Source organism: Salmo salar, chromosome 27 (genome assembly GCF_965601325.2).
Source record: "Salmo salar chromosome 27, fSalSal1, whole genome shotgun sequence".
In the NCBI taxonomy this organism is placed as follows: Eukaryota; Metazoa; Chordata; class Actinopteri; order Salmoniformes; family Salmonidae; genus Salmo; species Salmo salar.
The window spans coordinates 22557000-22575848 of NC_138317.1; the positions used below are offsets into that span (position 1 = coordinate 22557000).

General features: G+C 43.4%; 2 protein-coding genes across 3 annotated transcripts; both read right to left on the reverse strand.

Moving 5' to 3' along the window:
* Positions 1–334: 334 nt before the first annotated feature.
* Positions 335–4552, reverse strand: LOC106588659 (replication protein A 32 kDa subunit). The gene is made up of 7 exons (XM_014177855.3): positions 4465–4552; positions 3993–4091; positions 3702–3815; positions 3487–3561; positions 3224–3397; positions 669–769; positions 335–556 (listed from the first exon to the last, which is right to left on the reverse strand). The coding sequence occupies exons 2-7, from the start codon at positions 4074–4076 to the stop codon at positions 475–477; spliced, it is 630 nt and encodes a 209-aa protein (XP_014033330.1). The 5' UTR covers positions 4077–4091; positions 4465–4552; the 3' UTR covers positions 335–474.
* Positions 4553–4800: 248 nt separating this feature from the next.
* LOC106588660 (serine/threonine-protein kinase pdik1l) lies at positions 4801–16680 on the reverse strand. Of its 2 annotated transcripts, none has more exons than XM_014177856.3 (3): positions 16523–16680; positions 13625–13920; positions 4801–10311 (listed from the first exon to the last, which is right to left on the reverse strand). In XM_014177856.3, the coding sequence occupies exons 2-3, from the start codon at positions 13907–13909 to the stop codon at positions 9571–9573; spliced, it is 1026 nt and encodes a 341-aa protein (XP_014033331.1). In that variant the 5' UTR covers positions 13910–13920; positions 16523–16680; the 3' UTR covers positions 4801–9570. The 2 variants fall into 2 exon arrangements, with proteins under 2 accessions (XP_014033331.1, XP_014033332.1); XM_014177857.3 differs by lacking the exon at positions 16523–16680 and adding an exon at positions 16062–16426.
* Positions 16681–18849: the final 2169 nt, after the last annotated feature.

Below are 18849 nucleotides of genomic sequence, written 5' to 3' on the forward strand. Positions count from 1 at the left end.
TGTTTAGCAAATCAAGACAATACAATTTTGATGATTCATTATTTTCATTGCATAATGACATTTCACCAAGCAATCATATATCCAATCAACATTTTACACTGTACATCAGCTGTCACATACCAGAGGACCTCAAAACAAAATAAACAATATAAAATAAATTAGGCCACAGCGTCACCATATTTGAGTGTAAATAATATAAATAACAAATCATAAAAAGTAACGGGCATGCATGTTGATAAACCAAAATGTTCTACGTTTTTATTTAAAAACATCCTATAGCCATTGATGTAAGTTGACCTGAAACAGAAGACATTCTCTAACCCAGAGGTAACAACTCTTACCCTATGAGGTCCAGAACCTGCTGGTTCTGTTCTACCTGATAATTGCACTCACACCGAATCATCCACTGATTAGAGGGGAACAATGAAAACATGCAGTGGACTGGCTTCAAGGTCCAGAGTTGAGTTTGGGGGCCTAGCCAGTAGTGGACCTGAAATGCTTGTCATCGATGGTGGAGAAGATGTGGCCTTCGCTGATTAGAAACTCCAAGGTCTGGCTGCATGGAGTAAAGGGGAAAAGGAAGCATTAGACCAGATATACTCTTTTCACTGCGATTTAAAAAAAGTTCTCCCTACTGAACACACCACCCCCAAAAGAGGATCTGTTACCTGATGGCAGTCATGCTGAGGTACCCCAGCTTAATGTCTAGCTCCTCTAGACTGATGCCCCTGGGCTTGGAGTCTGAGCAACTCCTGATCAGGTTCAACACCTTACAGGAGGAGAAATAAAGCCATTGGTCTTTTGACCAATCACATCAGATCTTTTTCAGAACTGATCGTGAAAAAAAGATATCAGAATTGGACTGTCTGTGTAAATGTAGCCTTAGCCTACAGGCCTAAAATAGTTAGTTATTGGTTGAACTGTGTAAAGAAGTGACTAGAAACTAATGAAAACGATTGTTTGACCACAAGTGAGTTCTCTGATATTGTTGAATCTTGTTTCGCTATTGCAGAAATGTGGTAAGAGGTTAAATGGGTAATGGCAGCGAGTAGTGCGGATGAAATGGGGGGGGGGGGGAGAATAATAGTAAGTGAAGCGACAGCTGTGCTGGAATGCGAACAATATGGGTGTCAGTTCTGATGGTATGGAGCGGAAGGATGAGAGTCAAGGACCGGAATGGTCAGTAGTGGAAAGACACAGGAAGAAGAGAGATCATGATACAGAAAGACAGGAAGAAGAGCGATCATGATACAGAAAGCAGTGGAGCGTCTAGTAAAGAAAGCATAAAGAGGGCCAGTGTAAGAAGTAAGAGTAGGGATGTGTTGGAGTGGAAATTTGTGATGGTGTTTGAGACCACAGGGCCTCACAACCTATCCGACTAACTAATGCCATCGAGAAAGAGGTAGGTGAAGTGAAATTGGCTTGGTTCATTGGAAATGGTAGATTGTTAATATTGTGGTAGCTACGCACAGCAAGGGAAGATTTTGAAAATGGAAAAACTTAATGGGAATATGATTAAAAGCCATATCCCTTGTGCTTATGCTAGATTGAGAGGAGTCCCACGGGGTCCCAATATCTATGTCCACAGATGATGAAAATGTGACGGGAGGCAGAGAGATTTTGGGCAAAAGGTTGATCAGTAGGAAAGAGTCAAAGTAGTGAAAGCTTATCAGTGATGCTGAGGTTTGAGAAAGTCTTGCCGGGAAAAGTACAGATAGAATTCCTTAGTTTCAATATTAGAGAATTTGTCCCATAGCCACTGTGGTGTTTTAAATGACAAAGAATGGGACATGTAGCTGCTCAGTGTAAAGGAATTAAAAATATGTGCCAAGTGTGAAGGAGCACATGATTATGGTGAATGTGCAGCATTTGTTGCATGCCAGGTACAGAGAGATGCTAGAGGCTCAGAGGTATAGGATCAGTCATGATGTATTGTATACAGAGGCCATAAAATAGATTGGTAGAACTACAGTGTGGACTGATGGATCTTACATGGATGTACCTGTAGTAAGAGGACCTACTGTCAGACTGATGGATGTCCCTGTCGTAAGTGGACCTACTGTCAGACTGATGGATGTCCCTGTCGTAAGTGGACCTACTGTCAGACTGATGGATGTCCCTGTCGTAAGTGGACCTACTGTCAGACTGATGGATGTCCCTGTCGTAAGTGGACCTACTGTCAGACTGATGGATGTCCCTGTCGTAAGTGGACCTACTGTCAGACTGATGGATGTCCCTGTCGTAAGTGGACCTACTGTCAGACTGATGGATGTCCCTGTCGTAAGTGGACCTACTGTCAGACTGATGGATGTCCCTGTCGTAAGTGGACCTACTGTCAGACTGATGGATGTCCCTGTCGTAAGTGGACCTACTGTCAGACTGATGGATGTCCCTGTCGTAAGTGGACCTACTGTCAGACTGATGGATGTCCCTGTCGTAAGTGGACCTACTGTCAGACTGATGGATGTCCCTGTCGTAAGTGGACCTACTGTCGGGGCTGGTGCTTCTGATGGTCCTGGCAGTGTTGAGGCCAAGTTCAGAAATATTGTGCTCATGAATGTGCGGTGTCAAAGGACTTTGATAATGAATGATGTTGACTTCATAGCTTTTATTGGTAAGGTTATCAATACGACTCAGGTTGTGGAAAGCAGAAATGCCAGGTTCAAGGTTATTGTGGAGACAAGAAATATTGGTGGTAACAGAAGTTACTGTTGAAATGGTTATTGAGTGTTTCAGCATGATATAAAGTTTAATGGGGTTGGGGAGGGTGTGGTAGAAGTTAGGGATTTATTTATTTTGAATTAGTTTTTTCATGGTAGTACAGAATTGGGCAGATCATGATTGATCATACAGTCCACCATAGTAGGTGGCGGCATGCACTTAAAACAATTGTTTGTGGACCGCCATGATATCATAGAAGGCTTAATATAGTTATTATTACACAGACAAATCCATTGTCACGTTGGTTTCAAAACTGTAAACTGAGACCAGAAACAACCCCTACCCCCTGTCCCAAGACACAAACCCTTTTCACACTACTTAGCCAAACCAAGCTAAGCTGTGCTGGCTTCACATTCACACTACTTGCTGGAACTGTGCTGGAAAGGACAATGTGAAAAGAAAATATCTGAACCAACATAGTACAGTTCAGCCCTATAATCCGAGTCGGGCATTAGGAGCTAGGGTCTAGGCGTTATATGTGCTGCAGGACTAGAGAACTGACCTGGCTCTGACTGGCACTCAGCCCATAGGTTGACGCGTCTCCATCTCCAAGATTACCACCACACGGGTTCCTGTTGTGCTGCATGTGGGCCTGCACTACCTCCAGCATGTGAGAGGTGATCTCATTCAGGTCCTCAAGGCAACAGAGGTTGAAAGCCACCAATGATCTTTGGCCCTGGCAGGAAGTATGTGAAGGGGTATAGAAATGTGCCATAATCATGCAGAGAAATACTAGACTTAAAGTACTAAATCAAATACGTTTACCTGAATGATACGCAGACTTCCAGAGACCTTGACATAAGTCCCTGGGGAAACAAAAGTACTGTCCACACCAGGATCCTGTAAGGCAAATATTCAGTATCTTATCTGCTATAGGAGGAACTAAAAATTCTTTAAAAAAGTTGCCGATGCCCTATTTCTCCCCAACCTAGTTTTCGTTTGAGAGGTTTCTGGACGAAGACCTATAATTATCCACTTACTGCAGTGTCCACCCAGAGCTTCACGCCCAATGGTGGTCCAGTCATGTCGTCCACGGAGTACAAGACATTGTTTACTGAGGGAACCGTTCTCCTGACGATACCCACCACAGATACCTTCATCCAGAAATCAAATACAAAAACAGGTGTAGATGTTGAATCAATGCGGCGCTGCCAGGTTTTTTCTGGTTTGTGTTAAATAAAGTGGATAAACATGATATAGGACGTACTGGGAACGAGCTCTAGGTTTCTCTACCAACAGGGACCTTCATCTGGTGGAATAGAAACCCTCACCTGGTTGACCTCAATGTCACCAACACTGAAGACTTCCCTGGCAGCCGTGGCAGACAGCAGTTGGGACACAGTGCACGGCATCATCTGGAGGACTGACCACTGTCACAGGAAGGCAATGAAAAGCATCACATTTTGATCCACTGAAGCTTGTCCATTTTATAAATATAAGAATGCTAGTTCAGTGCATTCCAAGACAACATTGTCATTGTTCAGATATGGGTTATGTTGTAAAGGCATGAGGGTTAAAAGAAACACCTTGGTAGTCTTCTGTCCTGACTGGAAGGTGGTAAATCCACATGTGGACTGATTGTACCTGTATCCACTTCCCATATCTGAGCCCTTGTTGTATACTTTGGAAAAACACATTGAACTGCACAACACATCTACTGAAAGCCATGAGTGATTAAAACTTTACAATGCTAGTTAAATTAATTTGTGTGACATCTTAGTTGCAGGTCCCTTCAAAACTCACCTTGACCCCACGTGTTGTTGGAAGAGGGATTTTAGTTACATTTGATCATTAGAACTATCCCATAAGACTGAAAGGTGCAACTCTTGACAGATTACCACATTTCAGCTCACTTGCAAAATGTTAGCCAATTATCCAATTAACCAATCAGAGGCGAAAGTGTAGCAACCATACAACCTCAGCAATCAACAAAGGGCATCTCCCACTCAATCAGCAGATAACTTGCAGACAAGTTAATTCTCACTAAAACATTCACTATGATATGAAATCTAATAGAAAAATTTAAACCCATGTTTTTTTTTAAACATTTTAATTATAACGCCATCAATTCAACAATGAATGACATTTTACAGCATTTATTGATACATTTCACTGAATCTCTTCAAAATATCTTATGACATACAAAGGAAATATTGTTCATAGAAAAGTTTGATCCCCTCATACACCTGGTTATAATGTACACTGATGATGCTTGGTGTTTATCTTCAACTGATGAGGTTTCTCGTTGTAATGGGTCCTGTTCTGAATAGGGCACTTACGATTTATATGTTCCCAATGGCACCGTATATATATATATATATATATATATATATATATATATATATATACACACATCACATCACTTCTTTGGACCAGGGCCTCTGGTCCAAAGTAGTGCATTATATAGGCAATAGGGTGCCATTTTGGATGCAGATTTCACCAAAGGTGACACATCTGATGAGTCTGGTAGGATTATATTTCCATATGAAGTTCATCAGAAGCAGCAAAGACTTTTTTTTGAGTAGGTGACCCCAGTTGTGTGTGTACAAAATCATTACACACACACACACACACACACACCAATGACCGACCAACGTTCGGCCAATGAAGACATAATTATCACCACTAGCACACCAACACAGTATCCAACTCTAATACCACTTCTGTATCAACAACAGAAGATATGGGAAGCTGAAGTAACTGTTGAAAAAGATCAACCATCACAGCAAATATACAACTTAAACAATGTCAAAACGCTTAAAAACAGAGCTTAATAATTCACAGTCACATGTCCATAAACTCCTCCTTCAGCCTCTGTAGTAGCTCATATACACAAGGTGTACAAAACATTAGGAACACCTGCTCTTTCCATGACAGACTGACCAGGTGTCAGTGTAGATGAAGGGGATACAGGTTAAAGAAGGATTTAAGACAATTGAGAATATCACAGGAGGTTGGTGGCACCTTAATTGGGGAGGACAGCCTCATGGTAATGGCTGGAGTGGAATAGTATGAAATACATCAAACACTTGGGTTCCATGTGTTTGATGCCATTCCGTTCGCTCCTTTCCAGACATTATGAGCCGTCCTCCCCTCAGCAGCCTCCACTGGTGTATGTGTGCCACTCAGAGGGTGAATGGGCAAGACAAAATATTGAAGTGCCTTTGAGCGGGGTATGGTTGTATTTGGAAGACGCACTAGTTTGAGTGTCAAGAACTGCAATGCTGGCTGGGTTTTTCACACCCAAAAGGACATCCAGCCAACTTGACAACTGTGGGAACCATTGGAGACAACATTGGCCAGCATCCCTGTGGAATGCTTATGATACACCTCGTAGAGTCCATGCCCTGATGAATTGATGCTGTTCTGAGGGCAAAAGGGGATGTAACTCAATATTAGGAAGGTGTTCCTATTGTTTTGTACACAGTGTATAGTCATGAATCAATAAGTACATATCATTAATTTATAAGTCCAAAAATTGAAGTATACTGAACAAAAATATAAACGCAGCATGTAAAGTGTTGGTCCCATGTTTTATGAGCAGAAATAAAATATCCCAGAAATATTCCATATGCACAAAAACCTTATTTCTCTCAAATTGTGCGCACATCCTGTTAGTGAGCATTTCTCCTTTGCCAAAATAATCGATCCACCTGACAGGTGTGGCATATCAAGAAGCTGATTAAATAGCATGGTCATTACACAGATGCACCTTGTGCTGGGGACAATAAAAGGCCACTAAAATGTGCAGTTTCGTCACAACACAATGCCACAGTTGTCTCAATTTTGAGGGAGTGCGCAATTGACATACTGACTGCAGGAATGTCCACCAGAGCTGTTGCCAGAGAATTTAATGTTAATTTTTCTACCATAAGCCACCTCCAACATCATTTTAGATCATTTGGCAGTACTTCCAACCGACCTCACAACCGCAGACCACGTGTAACCACGCCAGCCCAGAACCTCCATGTCTGGCTTCTTCACCTGCGGGATCATCTGAGACCAGCCACCAGCTGATGAAACTGAGAAGGATTTCTGTCTGTAATAACGCCCTTTTGTGGGGCAAAAACTAATTCTGATTGGTTCGGCCTGGCTCCCAAGCCTATAGCTCCACCCCTGCCCAGTCATGTGAAATCCATAAACTAGGGCCTAATCAATGCATTTCAATTGACTGGATTTTCTTTTTTTCATGAACTGTATATCAGTAAAATCGTTGAAATTGGTAAGTTTATATTTTTGTTAAATATAGCAACCGCTGATTGTGCTTTAGATATTTTATTAAAGGGGCAATCAGTGCTAATATTGTAGGGGTAAAACAGCAGAGATAAAAACCCAAAAGCCAAAACTCTGAAAATGTGCCTGGCCACCGCAACAATCACACAATGTAGTGCTAGGTGCTAGTGTGTGGAGATATTAAAATAAAGGCATAAAGTATGTTAATATCATGAAAGACAAAAGTATTTTGGCAATGGAAGACATTTAAAAAAGCAATTATGCAGGTTAATGTTGGCGACAGCCAGCTCGTATGAAATACATTTTAAAACTTATGCCACTGTTTGAATGACACACTAAATCTACGTTTTTTCGATATTGATAACGTTTTCATTTTCACAACTGTTAGAAGCGCACAAATTATGACCTGCAAAGCTATAGGCCTGGGTCCACAGAGAGCTCCTTCCTTTACCTCTGCCACCTACACCAAACGTAATAGGCTTAGTATGAGTCTGTCGGAAGGAAGCGTGGAGAAGGGGATTACCGTTAAATCCAGCGGGACCCAAGGGAAACAGAGGTGTGTGTCTGTTCTGGGGAAACCCGAGGTGAAAACTGACAGTGAGAGGAGATCAGGTTAAAACACTAAATTGTATTTTTTTATAGATCCTCTGGGCTCAGGGACAACTGTGTGTACGCTGTGCTGCCTAAATCTCCTCTCTGAAGGGGAGAGGCATTGCATACATAAGTAGACGTTCTGTGTGCTGACAATAAACCGGTGTGTGTGTGTGTGTGTGTGTGTGTGTGTGTGTGTGTGTAAGAGAGACTTCTTGTTTGCTGTTTGACAATATCCTCCCATTCCCCTAGTAAACACTGTTTCTCAAGGTGATAGATAATAGCATGGTAAGTTATGAAAAAGGAAAATAACAAAATAAAAGTGCTTTTTTTTCATCAAGTGATTGCCAGTGAAGTCATACCCCTAACCATTCCGTTCACACAGGTTTCATTCGGAACTACACTGGCCTTCAGTTGGGAGTCTAAATTCAAGCACTATATTTTAATAATACAAGCAGAACACTGGCTCTTCAGTTAAATACATCAATGTTAGTTTGGGGCAACAACACATTCCTTTATGTGTTTTGAATAAGCAGCTTGCTGTCTCTGGACTTAATTACATTCCAAACACTCCATTCCTCAAAATTATTTTCATTATGGGGCAATCATGACAAATTCCAGGACAATTATGATACTGGCTGACTAGGCTTATGCTAGGTTATGTCTGGGCAGGGGGTTATGCTAGCTTATGTCTGGGCAGGGGGGTTATGCTAGGTTATGACTGGGCAGGGGGGTTATGCTAGGTTATGACTGGGCAGGGGGTTATGCTAGGTTATGACTGGGCAGGGGGGTTATGCTAGATTATGACTGGGCAGGGGGGTTATGCTAGGTTATGTCTGGGCAGGGGGGTTATGCTAGGTTATGACTGGGCAGGGGGGTTATGCTAGGTTATGACTGGGCAGGGGGTTATGCTAGGTTATGACTGGGCAGGGGGTTATGCTAGGTTATGACTGGGCAGGGGGTTATGCTAGGTTATGACTGGGCAGGGGGTTATGCTAGGTTATGACTGGGCAGGGGGGTTATGCTAGGTTATGACTGGGCAGGGGGGTTATGCTAGGTTATGACTGGGCAGGGGGGTTATGCTAGGTTATGACTGGGCAGGGGGTTATGCTAGGTTATGACTGGGCAGGGGGGTTATGCTAGATTATGACTGGGCAGGGGGGTTATGCTAGGTTATGACTGGGCAGGGGGGTTATGCTAGGTTATGACTGGGCAGGGGGGTTATGCTAGGTTATGACTGGGCAGGGGGTTATGCTAGGTTATGACTGGGCAGGGGGGTTATGCTAGGTTATGTCTGGGATGGCATACCAAGACCTAGCCTGATCCCATAGTTGGCTCAGGGCCAGCTCAGAATACCGTCCTGTGATATGTCATGTTTCTCTCTCTTCAAAACAGCCAGTTGTCTACAAATCCCAACGAACAGTATATCTTCGATTTTACCTGAGCAGTGGGAAGAGTGTGTGTGTGTGTTAATGGGGAGGAGCAGGGTGTGGTCACAGAATACTGGTAAACCCAGCCGTGCACAGTTTACGATCACTGAGGCGTGTCTAAATTGGAATTTAATTGCATCATATCTACACAGGATGCGGTCTCCCTGTATCATAAATTGCATCCGAAGTATGATTATTAGCACCGAGACTGGGGTGGAATTTGTAGGCAAACAACTAAAGAGAGCTAAAGTTAACAGGTTAGCTTAAACCACTGGGGTGGCTAGCAAAACCTCTCCTTCTGAGAGACAGACAGCTGAATGTGCTTATGGACAGCCTTGCTCTGTTAACATTCAAAACTAACATTTTTACAGACTGGCTATCAACAGGTTAACCAGTAGTCCTACATCTGAACCAATATCCAACTGCAAAGCCAAAATCTTTGCAACGTTTGAATTGTCCCCTTAAAAGAAAAACAAACTCCCATTGTGTGGCCTCGGCCACCAGAGCTAACAGTGGTGAATTAGGACTAGATACAAGTGCTTGACGTTGTGAGAACAAGTCCCATGGTCCGCTCTCCTCCTATCCACCCCAATTATCACGTGTCCCAGTCGAGCTCTCTGCAGGCGATCCTGACCAGCCGGAGCTCCAGTTCAAAGGCGTCAGGCCTCTCCTGAGGGTTGAACGACAGCATCTCCCTGATCAGCTGTTTCATGCCGGCGTTCATGCTCTTCATCCTGGCCGGGATCAGCAGCTCCATCTTGGGGTTCTCCAGGAGCGCCTCCCCGAGGGGCACGATCTCCTCCCCCTGCTGCACGTAGCTTCCCAGGAGCTCCTTCTGGGTCTCCACGTCAACGAACGTGATCCGCTCCACCATGGCCCAGATAATGATGCCCAGGGCAAAGATGTCTGCTTTAGCCGTGTAGTGGCCCTCCCACACCTCTGGAGCCATGTAGAAGTCCGTGCCGCACGCTGTGGAGAGGAAACACTTGTTGACGGAGGCTGGTTCCTCAGGGTTGAGGCCCGACGTGGAGCAGACCTTTGACAGCCCGAAGTCTGCCACCTTCAGGGTGGGCTCGGGGGTTCCCGCCAAGGTCCTTCCCTGGGAGATGAGGATGTTGTCAGGCTTCAGATCTCGGTGGATGATCTGGTTTCGGTGGAGGAAGGCCAGGGCGCTTCCTAACTGCAGCATGAAGCTGGTGTTGGTCTTGCGGCTGGGTTTACGGGACAGCAAGTAAGCGTTCATGTCTCCTCCGTCACAGAAGTCCATGACGAACCACAGATAGTATGCACAGCACGGGTCAAAGGTTATCTCTCCCTTCAGAGATGTCTCCACCAGCTGGAGATAGAACAGAGACATCAGAAAGGCCATTAGTATTAATAGTATATCATATAGTAATTCAGCAGACAGCCAGACACAATCAAAAACAGACACCGTATATACAGGCATTCAGTATGTGGCCCATGCAGGGATTTTGCCCAAAACCGTGGGGTTGCCAGCACCATGCTCTAACCAATGACTGTATGACTGAGCCATTGGCACCACATAAGAGATGAGAGCATTGCTCTGTATTCTGGAAGACTTGGCTCGCTTCAGAAAATGACACCAATAAGATTAATGCTGAACTGACTGCTGAACAGATCAAAAAGAAATTGTTCAAAAAGGCTGCTGGGAGCAAGCTGACAGGCTCTCTGTGTCAATTCCCATCACGTTTCAGAGGAAACGCTAACTGGAAGAAAATTACAAAGAAAACAGAACAAAATGCTGTTTCTAGCAGCGCTACCTACCTGACAGGGAAACAGGGAAATGGATTATGTAATCTAAAACACAGTGGCAGTCCTGATTATTGATAAGCCAAGATGGGAGAAGAAAAACACATTAAATTCCTTGAGGGGGGGGGGGGGGATTTTCAACAAACAAGCAAAACTGCCTTGTCTCTGCCATTGGCTTTGAATTCAGTGTGACTGCCATCCTCCTCTGTGACCCGTCAAATGGAGAGGTGTGTGTGTTGTCGGTTTCTCTGTCTCGCTGGCTCCTTGTATTTTTTTTTGTTTTAAATCTAAACTCGTTGTGACGCCTCTGATCTTAAAAGGATTCTGCTGGAGGAACTGGGTTAATCAAGCACACATCTCCTTTTGACAGCTGACCAGATCAAAAACCTATCCTCTCCCATAGAAAATGTGCTGCAGGTTTTTGACATGCGCGCACACACACACACACACACACACACACACACACACACACAACAGCAGCACAACTATTTGGGTTTTGAATTACAGACAAATCAAATGCCTGACAATCTTTATGGTACAAAACAACACATTGACAGTCCCGCCACTTAGGGAAAACCAGTCTGTACACAAAACTGGTCAGTGAGCCAAGCCACCCGTAAGCTAATAGATTGAAATAATTCACCAGCATTGCCAGTCAGATAATACAGTCCCTGGCCTCTGATCTATTATAATGATGGTTCCTCCCCCACCCCACACGGTAATCCTGTCCCATTATCAAAATGTTCTCCCTCTATAAGCAGCAGTAGAACAAGAAAAGAAGACTCGGTCGGAACAAAGGATTCTGGGAAAGCGGCCAAGCCCAACATGCTGCAGTGTTTAACAAGCTCGTAGAGCAGGTCGGACAATGTATGCGAGTGTGACAATGGCCCACGTGCCGCTGAGAGGCTACAATCAGTTGTTGCCAGGCCCTTTAAACCCTCAGTGAGCCAAGAGGCAGGAACATGTTGTTGGTAACAGACTAGACAGGTTGACTGGGGAGAGGAGTCCCTTTAAACCACAGTGCTCAATGAGGACATGAGATGCCCCCTTAAAAACCAGTGTTGAAGACACCACCTGACAACACAGAGCCACAAGGATGACTAGCTAAACAGAACACAGTCTTCTGAACTAACTAGTCACAGTATGAACACTCTGTAGAGGCATCCAACAGGCTGAATGAGAGGCCAAAACACTGGAAGCAACACTAGCTAACGCCTTGAATTACTAGCAAAACACTGGACTACCCATTTCGGTCACCTCTGTGTTCGTCGGTACAGCAATGTACTCAGCAACTTGTGTGGCTGGCAACAATATGTAGAACAACCAGAAGGGAACACAATCCAACACTCCCTTTATCAAGTAGGGTGACTGTGCTCAATGTCCAATACATCATCCTATAGCCAACATTGGGATCTATGGAGTGTGTGCATCTGTCCTGTTCTACATAATTCAATCGGTATGGTATGTTTGTTACATGAAGTTGTGTTATTGTAAACTTATGTTATGGTAAATGTATCCTGGTGTTGTGTTTTCTATAGCTTCTATAATTGCCCTTTGGTGAATTGAGTTTAGGACTTCAAAAAGAAGCTTCTCCACCAACATTCTCTACCCATCAACATAATCAGATTCCTTCCCCTCTGCTCTGACCACATCCTCTTCGGCTGCCAAGTTGCTTCTCAGCATATGCGAGACAGAACCTTGAGGTTGAATGGTAAGTTCCGCCCTGCCAGCACAGATCCATTTGTGAGGTTCTTCTGTGACTGTGGTCTTTCAACAGATATGCTCAAGATGTGATTCCTCTGGTCTGAATTTGTACTCTTCCATGTGCTTACAATGCGTTTGAACAAGGGCCTAACCTTACTCATAAGTATCTGATGATATGTTAAGTAGGCTTCATAAAGTTTGATTTGGTGGGGGGGATTCAAAAACAATCCCATCCTTAAAACCTACACCCACTTGTAGGCTTGGGGGGGCATCCAGATTGTCATACTGACAGTGTGCCATACCGGGATATCCAAGGCTATTCATCCAGGAGAGGAATTCTCTGCTGTTACCAAGCGAAGCTTGATTTAAGCTAACCACTTAACTAGCAACTAAATTAGCAAACAAAACGCACAACTGCAGAGCATTTTAGCACATTTTAGACAGTTAACATATCTAGCAGACAAACAGTTGTGAATTCCATACTGGCAACTAAATCACCTGACCTGTGCTGCACAACAGTGAGTGACTCACAAGGCTCCAGTATCTCTTCATTGTGTGCTTGTAAACAAACACCACATGACTGGGGACTACCGGTAAGCTTTATAATAAAAATGATGTGACAGGTGACATATTGCACAAGTTGATGCAGGCATTTACTTAAAAAGTACCAAATGTTCAAATGTACTTCAACTTCAAGAAATAGTTTGAGGTATTGACGGTATTAAAAAAATAATTAAATCCCGTGGCTATTTCCAAATACTCCAGTATACTATAAACTGCCCAAGCCTACCCTCCTGGAGCCTATTGGAAGACATCATATATATAACCCTCTCCTGTCACATTGACAAAGAGAAATCTAAACCCCAGTAGCCCTCCCATCTCCCCCAGATGTTTTTGCCTCCTCCCCTTTCTGTACATTTGATGCAATGCATTGCTTTTACTACAGTTCTAATTTATTACTCACTCATCTATTGTTTGTACTCACTGAATCCCTGTGCTTCACGTGTAAAAGGTGGTATCTATATATTTTGTTTTAAGTCTATTATCAATACATCCAGGTATAGCAGGGAGCTGGACCCGTGGCTCATCCTCTGGACAGGTCTATCTGCATTTTACTACAGCTAGCCTGTCACTTATCAATCCTTCTAGCCATCCATCCATATGAAATGTATTACCTCTAGGTACAGTGGGGAGCAGGACCCGTGGCTCATCCTCTGAGCCAGGTCATCCCTCTGCAGGACACACTCCTCTAGGTGGATGACGTTGGGGTGCTGGCTCTGGATACTGCTCAGGGCCCAGAATTCCCTGAGGGCCAGCTCTACATTCTCTGGGCTGTGGCAGCGGATCTTCTTCACGGCCATCCGAGCCCCGGTGCGTTTCACCAGCGCCTCGTAGACCACGCCGTAGCTGCCACGCCCTACCTCCTGGATCAGCTCGTACTTCGGCTGGCTGCTCACCATCCTCTTCCTCACTGTGGGGGGGGCAGGGTGGAGGCGGTGGGGTTAATGGTGTACCACTGATTGCTGTTGAGAGCTAGGTGGTCAGCAGAACAAACTGAAAATGTAACCCTGATGACCCTCAGGTACTGAATAATATCCCAACAAGGGGAGTTTATCCGTCATACTAAATTAAGAAAAGCATATCTGTGAGTTGACATGACAGCCCCCTGCTCCTGACCACATCAAAACCCATAGCTATAGGCCTAGTCTAGAAGTAGTCTGATAAGTTTATCTCAGGAAAATGAACTAGCCAAGCGACACACTGTCAGATGGATGACACAAATAACAGTGTTTAAGTTTTAGCAAGTAAAATTACGACAGTTGGCTTTCTACCCGCAAGATAGCCCTTGATCATGACTCCCAGTCCATTAAATTACACATAAGAGTCATTGAAGGAAGGCGTATTCTGTACTGGGGAGTTTTGTTAAGAGAGCTAACACCCGGCCTGAACATTAACATGCGTTACGGTTTGGAGCATAAAGACGTTATTTTCCATATCAGCAAGAAATCATACTTATGACAACAGTTCTCATTGATACCCGGCCATAGAGGGTTAGGCTACCCACCCGGCCATAGAGGGTTAGGCTACCCACCCGGCCATAGAGGGTTAGGCTACCCACCCGGCCATAGAGGGTTAGGCTACCCACCCGGCCATAGAGGGTTAGGCTACCCACCCGGCCATATCACCATACAGCGCATGTTTATGGATGACAGTTAGCTATCTAGCATGCTCCGAACACCTGTGTGTACCGAAAGGCGGCCACGAGAAACGTTTGATCACTGAAAAATACTGTCGATGATAAAACCAGTTAAAACAGGGTACAGTAAGTGTATATTCTGCATTTGTGAAATTATTTGACTTGATACTAAATATAACAAGCTTTGTTTCTATACTGAACAAAAATACAAATGCAACAATTTCAATGATTTTACTGAGTCACAGTTCATAAGGAAATCAGTATATTGAAATATTTTCATTAGGCCATAATCTATAGATTTCATGACTGGACAGGGATGCAACCATGGGGAGCCAGGCCCAGCCAATCAGAATGAGTGTTTCCCTCACAAAAGGCTTCATTACAGACAGTAATACTCCTCTAAAACAACATTGGAGGCAGCTCATGGTAGAGAAATGAACATTACATTCTCTGGCAACAGCTCTGATGGACATTCTTGCAGTCAGCATGCCAATTGCACACTCCCTAAACTTGAAACATCTGTGACATTGTGTTGTGTGGCAAAACTGCACATTTTAAAGTGGCCTATTGCTGTCCCCAGCACAAGGTGCATCTGTGTAATGATCATGCTGTTTAATCAGCTTCTTGTTATGCCACACCTGTCAGGTGAATGGATTATCTTGGCAAAGGATACATGCTCACTAACAGGAATGTTAACAAATTTGTGCACCAAATTTGAGCTTAATTCATACTTTTTTGTGTATATTGTACATTTCTGGGATCTTTTATTTCAGCTCACGAAACATCGGACCAACTCCTTCCATGTTGCGTTTATATTTTTGTTCAGTGTTGAACCGTATCGCAATTTAGGAATCAATTCACGTTTAGATTGAGTTTTTGGCTGCCTGAACCAGTCTACCTCTGACGATATCATATAAAGTCCTTGGACCTTAACGAGTAATGGTAGGCTCCAAAAGATTACATATTGGACTACCCGCAAGAGAGCAAATGTGAACACCTCAGGGGCCAAAGCATGCGACATGTAAACAAATCAACATTGCCCCCTCACAGATCTTACCTGTTATTTGCTCACTAACGCATTGCTGACAGCTACAGTATTTGAGGGGGAAGTTGACGTTAGCTATGCCATTTCCTGACATGTCAGCCTACTGCCCAAATATGTAAGAATAAATAAACATCTATCAAATAGTAAGTTCAGTGTAATTAGCTAAACTCGACGAGAATTAGCTTGCTAGCTAACACGGAAGCGAAACTGTTTTTAGCTAGCAAGTAAGCAAAGGAAGAAAATGCTGGCTAGAAATACATTAATATTTTGTTAGAACCATAACTACCGTTAGCTAGCTATATACATGTAAATTATATATCGCTATGTAGCCACAGGGGAATGTAGACAAGTTAGCTAGCTAGTTCAGTACCTTATGTCAGGGTTTCCCCAAACTCGGTCCTGGGTCCCCCGTCCGCTAGGTGCAGGTTTTTGCCCTAGCATAAACGTTACATTAAATAAATCAAAGCGTGGTGATTTTTTTTAAATTTAACTAGGCAAGTCAGAAAACAAATTATTATTTACAATGACGGCCTGATGAGTTGGTTATTTTGAATCAGCTGTGTAGTGATTGGGCAAAAACGTGACCCGGCCTTACGGAAAGTAAACTACCTAACTAGTTAGCTTGTTCTAATCGTGGACACCTTTATTGTCCTTCTGTGCTAGCTCATTTTGGCTCGGCACAATCCGGCTAGCTAACGTAACGCAGTCCCACACACCTGCGCACACGACCAAGCACCATGTCGCACGGGCAGACAAAAGAGCTGGCTTCTTCTGAAGACGAGGAAAGGAAACAGAGTAGCTAACTATAAATCTAGCACGCTACACATTTACCTGTTTCCGTCTTCCCTCAACGATTCATTTGTTGTTGACTTTCTCTGGCAGACAAGACAAGGTCCGTGCTGAGAGATCGCAAACCTGCAGCTCAAGTACCCCGTCAACAGCGCGCACCCGCTTGCTCGCTCCCAAAACAACACAGCCAGGGTGCTCTACAGCAGCAGCCGTGGGAAATACTGCCCCCTTCCTTTCACTTTTTTTGTTGAGCCTTTTGTGCAAGCCTCCAGCTAGCTGAAAGGGGAAATAAGTGTTCCCCCGTTCGTTGCATAGCTTTAAATTAGTGGAGGCTGCTGAGGGGAGGACGGCTCATAATAATGACTGGAACGGAGCGCATGGAATGGATAAAACAATTTGGAAACCATGTGTTTGATGTATTTGATACCATTCCACTGATTCCGCTCCAACCGTTACCACGAGCCCGTCTTCCCCAAGTAAGGTGCCACCAACTTCCTGTGTCAGACCATGCCCATGGATTCTTGCCCTGGCAACTCCCTACCATATTCTACTGAAAAGCTTAATTACACCAGTAAAATGAGGATTAGGGTTAGGGGAGGGTTTGGCCGGGGTAGGCCTTCATCGTAAAATAAGAATTTGTTCTTAACTGACTTGCCTAGTTAACCTGTTAGGGCTAGGGGGCAGTATTGACACGGCCGGATAAAAAACGTACCCGATTTAATCTGGTTACTACTCCTGCCCAGTAACTAGAATATGCATATAATTATTGGCTTTGGATAGAAAACACCCTAAAGTTTCTAAAACTGTTTGAATGGTGTCTGTGAGTATAACAGAACTCATATGGCAGGCCAAAACCTGAGAAGATTTCAAGCAGGAAGTGGCCTGTCTGAGAAGTAGTGTTTCATCTTGGCTCTTTTTATTGAAGACTCAGGATCTGTGCAATAACGTGACACTTCCTACGGCTTCCATAGGGTCTCAGAGCCCGGGAAAAAACTGAACGATATCGAGGCAGGCTCTGGCTGAAACACTTTATCGCTTTTGGCAAGTGGCCACTCAGAGTACTATGGGCTTAGGCGCGTGCCCGCTTCGACCGAATGCTTTCTTTTCCTTTGTCTGTTTAGCTAAAAGCAGATTCCCGGTCGGAATATTATCGCTTTTTTATGAGAAAAATGGCATAAAAATTGATTTTAAACAGCGGTTGACATGCTTCGAAGTACGGTAATGGAATATTTAGAATTTTTTTGTCACGAATTGCGCTATGCTCGCCACCCTTATTTACCCTTTAGGATAGTGTCTAGAACGCACGAACAAAACGCCGCTGTTTGGATATAACGATGGATTATTTTGGACCAAACCAACATTTGTTATTGAAGTAGAAGTCCTGGGAGTGCATTCTGACGAAGACAACAAAGGTAATAACATTTTTCTTATAGTAAATCTGACTATGATGAGTGCTAAACTTGCTGGGTGTCTAAATAGCTAGCCCTGTGATGCCGGGCTATCTACTGAGAATATTGCTAAATGTGCTTTCACCGAAAAGCTATTTTAAAATCGGACATATCGAGTGCATAGAGGAGTTCTGTATCTATAATTCTTAAAATAATTGTTATGCTTTTTGTGAACGTTTATCGTGAGTAATTTAGTAAATTCAACAGCAGTGTTCGGTGGGAATGCTAGTCACATGCTAGTCACATGCTAATGTAAAAAGCTGGTTTTTGATATAAATATGAACTTGATTGAACAAAACATGCATGTATTGTATAACATAATGTCCTAGGGTTGTCATCTGATGAAGATCATCAAAGGTTAGTGCTACATTTAGCTGTGGTTTGGGTTTATGTGACATTATATGCTAGCTTGAAAAATGGGTGTCTGATTATTTCTGGCTGGGTACTCTGCTGACATAATCTAATGTTTTGCTTTCGTTGTAAAGCCTTTTTGAAATCGGACAGTGTGGTTAGATTAACGAGAGTCTTATCTTTAAAATGGTGTAAAATAGTCATATTTTTTAAAAATTGAAGTAATAACATATCTAAGGTATTTGAATAACGCACCACAGGATTCAACTGGCTGTTGAGTAGGTGGGACGCAAGCGTCCCACCTAGCCCATAGAGGTTAAATAAAAAATAAAAAAATCATTTGAACATTTATTCAAACATTTTGAATAAAAATCTATGGCAAGAACTTTATTCTTAAGTTATCGTGACATTTAATGTTTGTAAAATTGTATTGTTTTTCCCGGAAACCCCCCTGAATGCCACATTTAGTTTGCGCCAAAGTGATGCCATGCAGAATGTAAGATTACATTTGACACAACACAGGTGACTAAGTCAATTATCTTGAATGAAATGACTCACTGAAAGATACAT

Coding starts and splice junctions, on each gene's coding strand:
- LOC106588659 (XM_014177855.3), bottom strand. CDS start 4,076: ATGATGCCGTGCACTGTGTCCCAACTGCTGTCTGCCACGGCTGCCAGG. Junction 3,562..3,701: donor AGCTCTGGGTGGACACTGCA/GTAAGTGGATAA, acceptor TTTGCCTTACAG/GATCCTGGTGTGGACAGTAC. Junction 3,398..3,486: donor GAAGTCTGCGTATCATTCAG/GTAAACGTATTT, acceptor ACTTCCTGCCAG/GGCCAAAGATCATTGGTGGC.
- LOC106588660 (XM_014177856.3), bottom strand. CDS start 13,909: ATGGTGAGCAGCCAGCCGAAGTACGAGCTGATCCAGGAGGTAGGGCGT. Junction 10,312..13,624: donor GCTCCCCACTGTACCTAGAG/GTAATACATTTC, acceptor TTCTATCTCCAG/CTGGTGGAGACATCTCTGAA.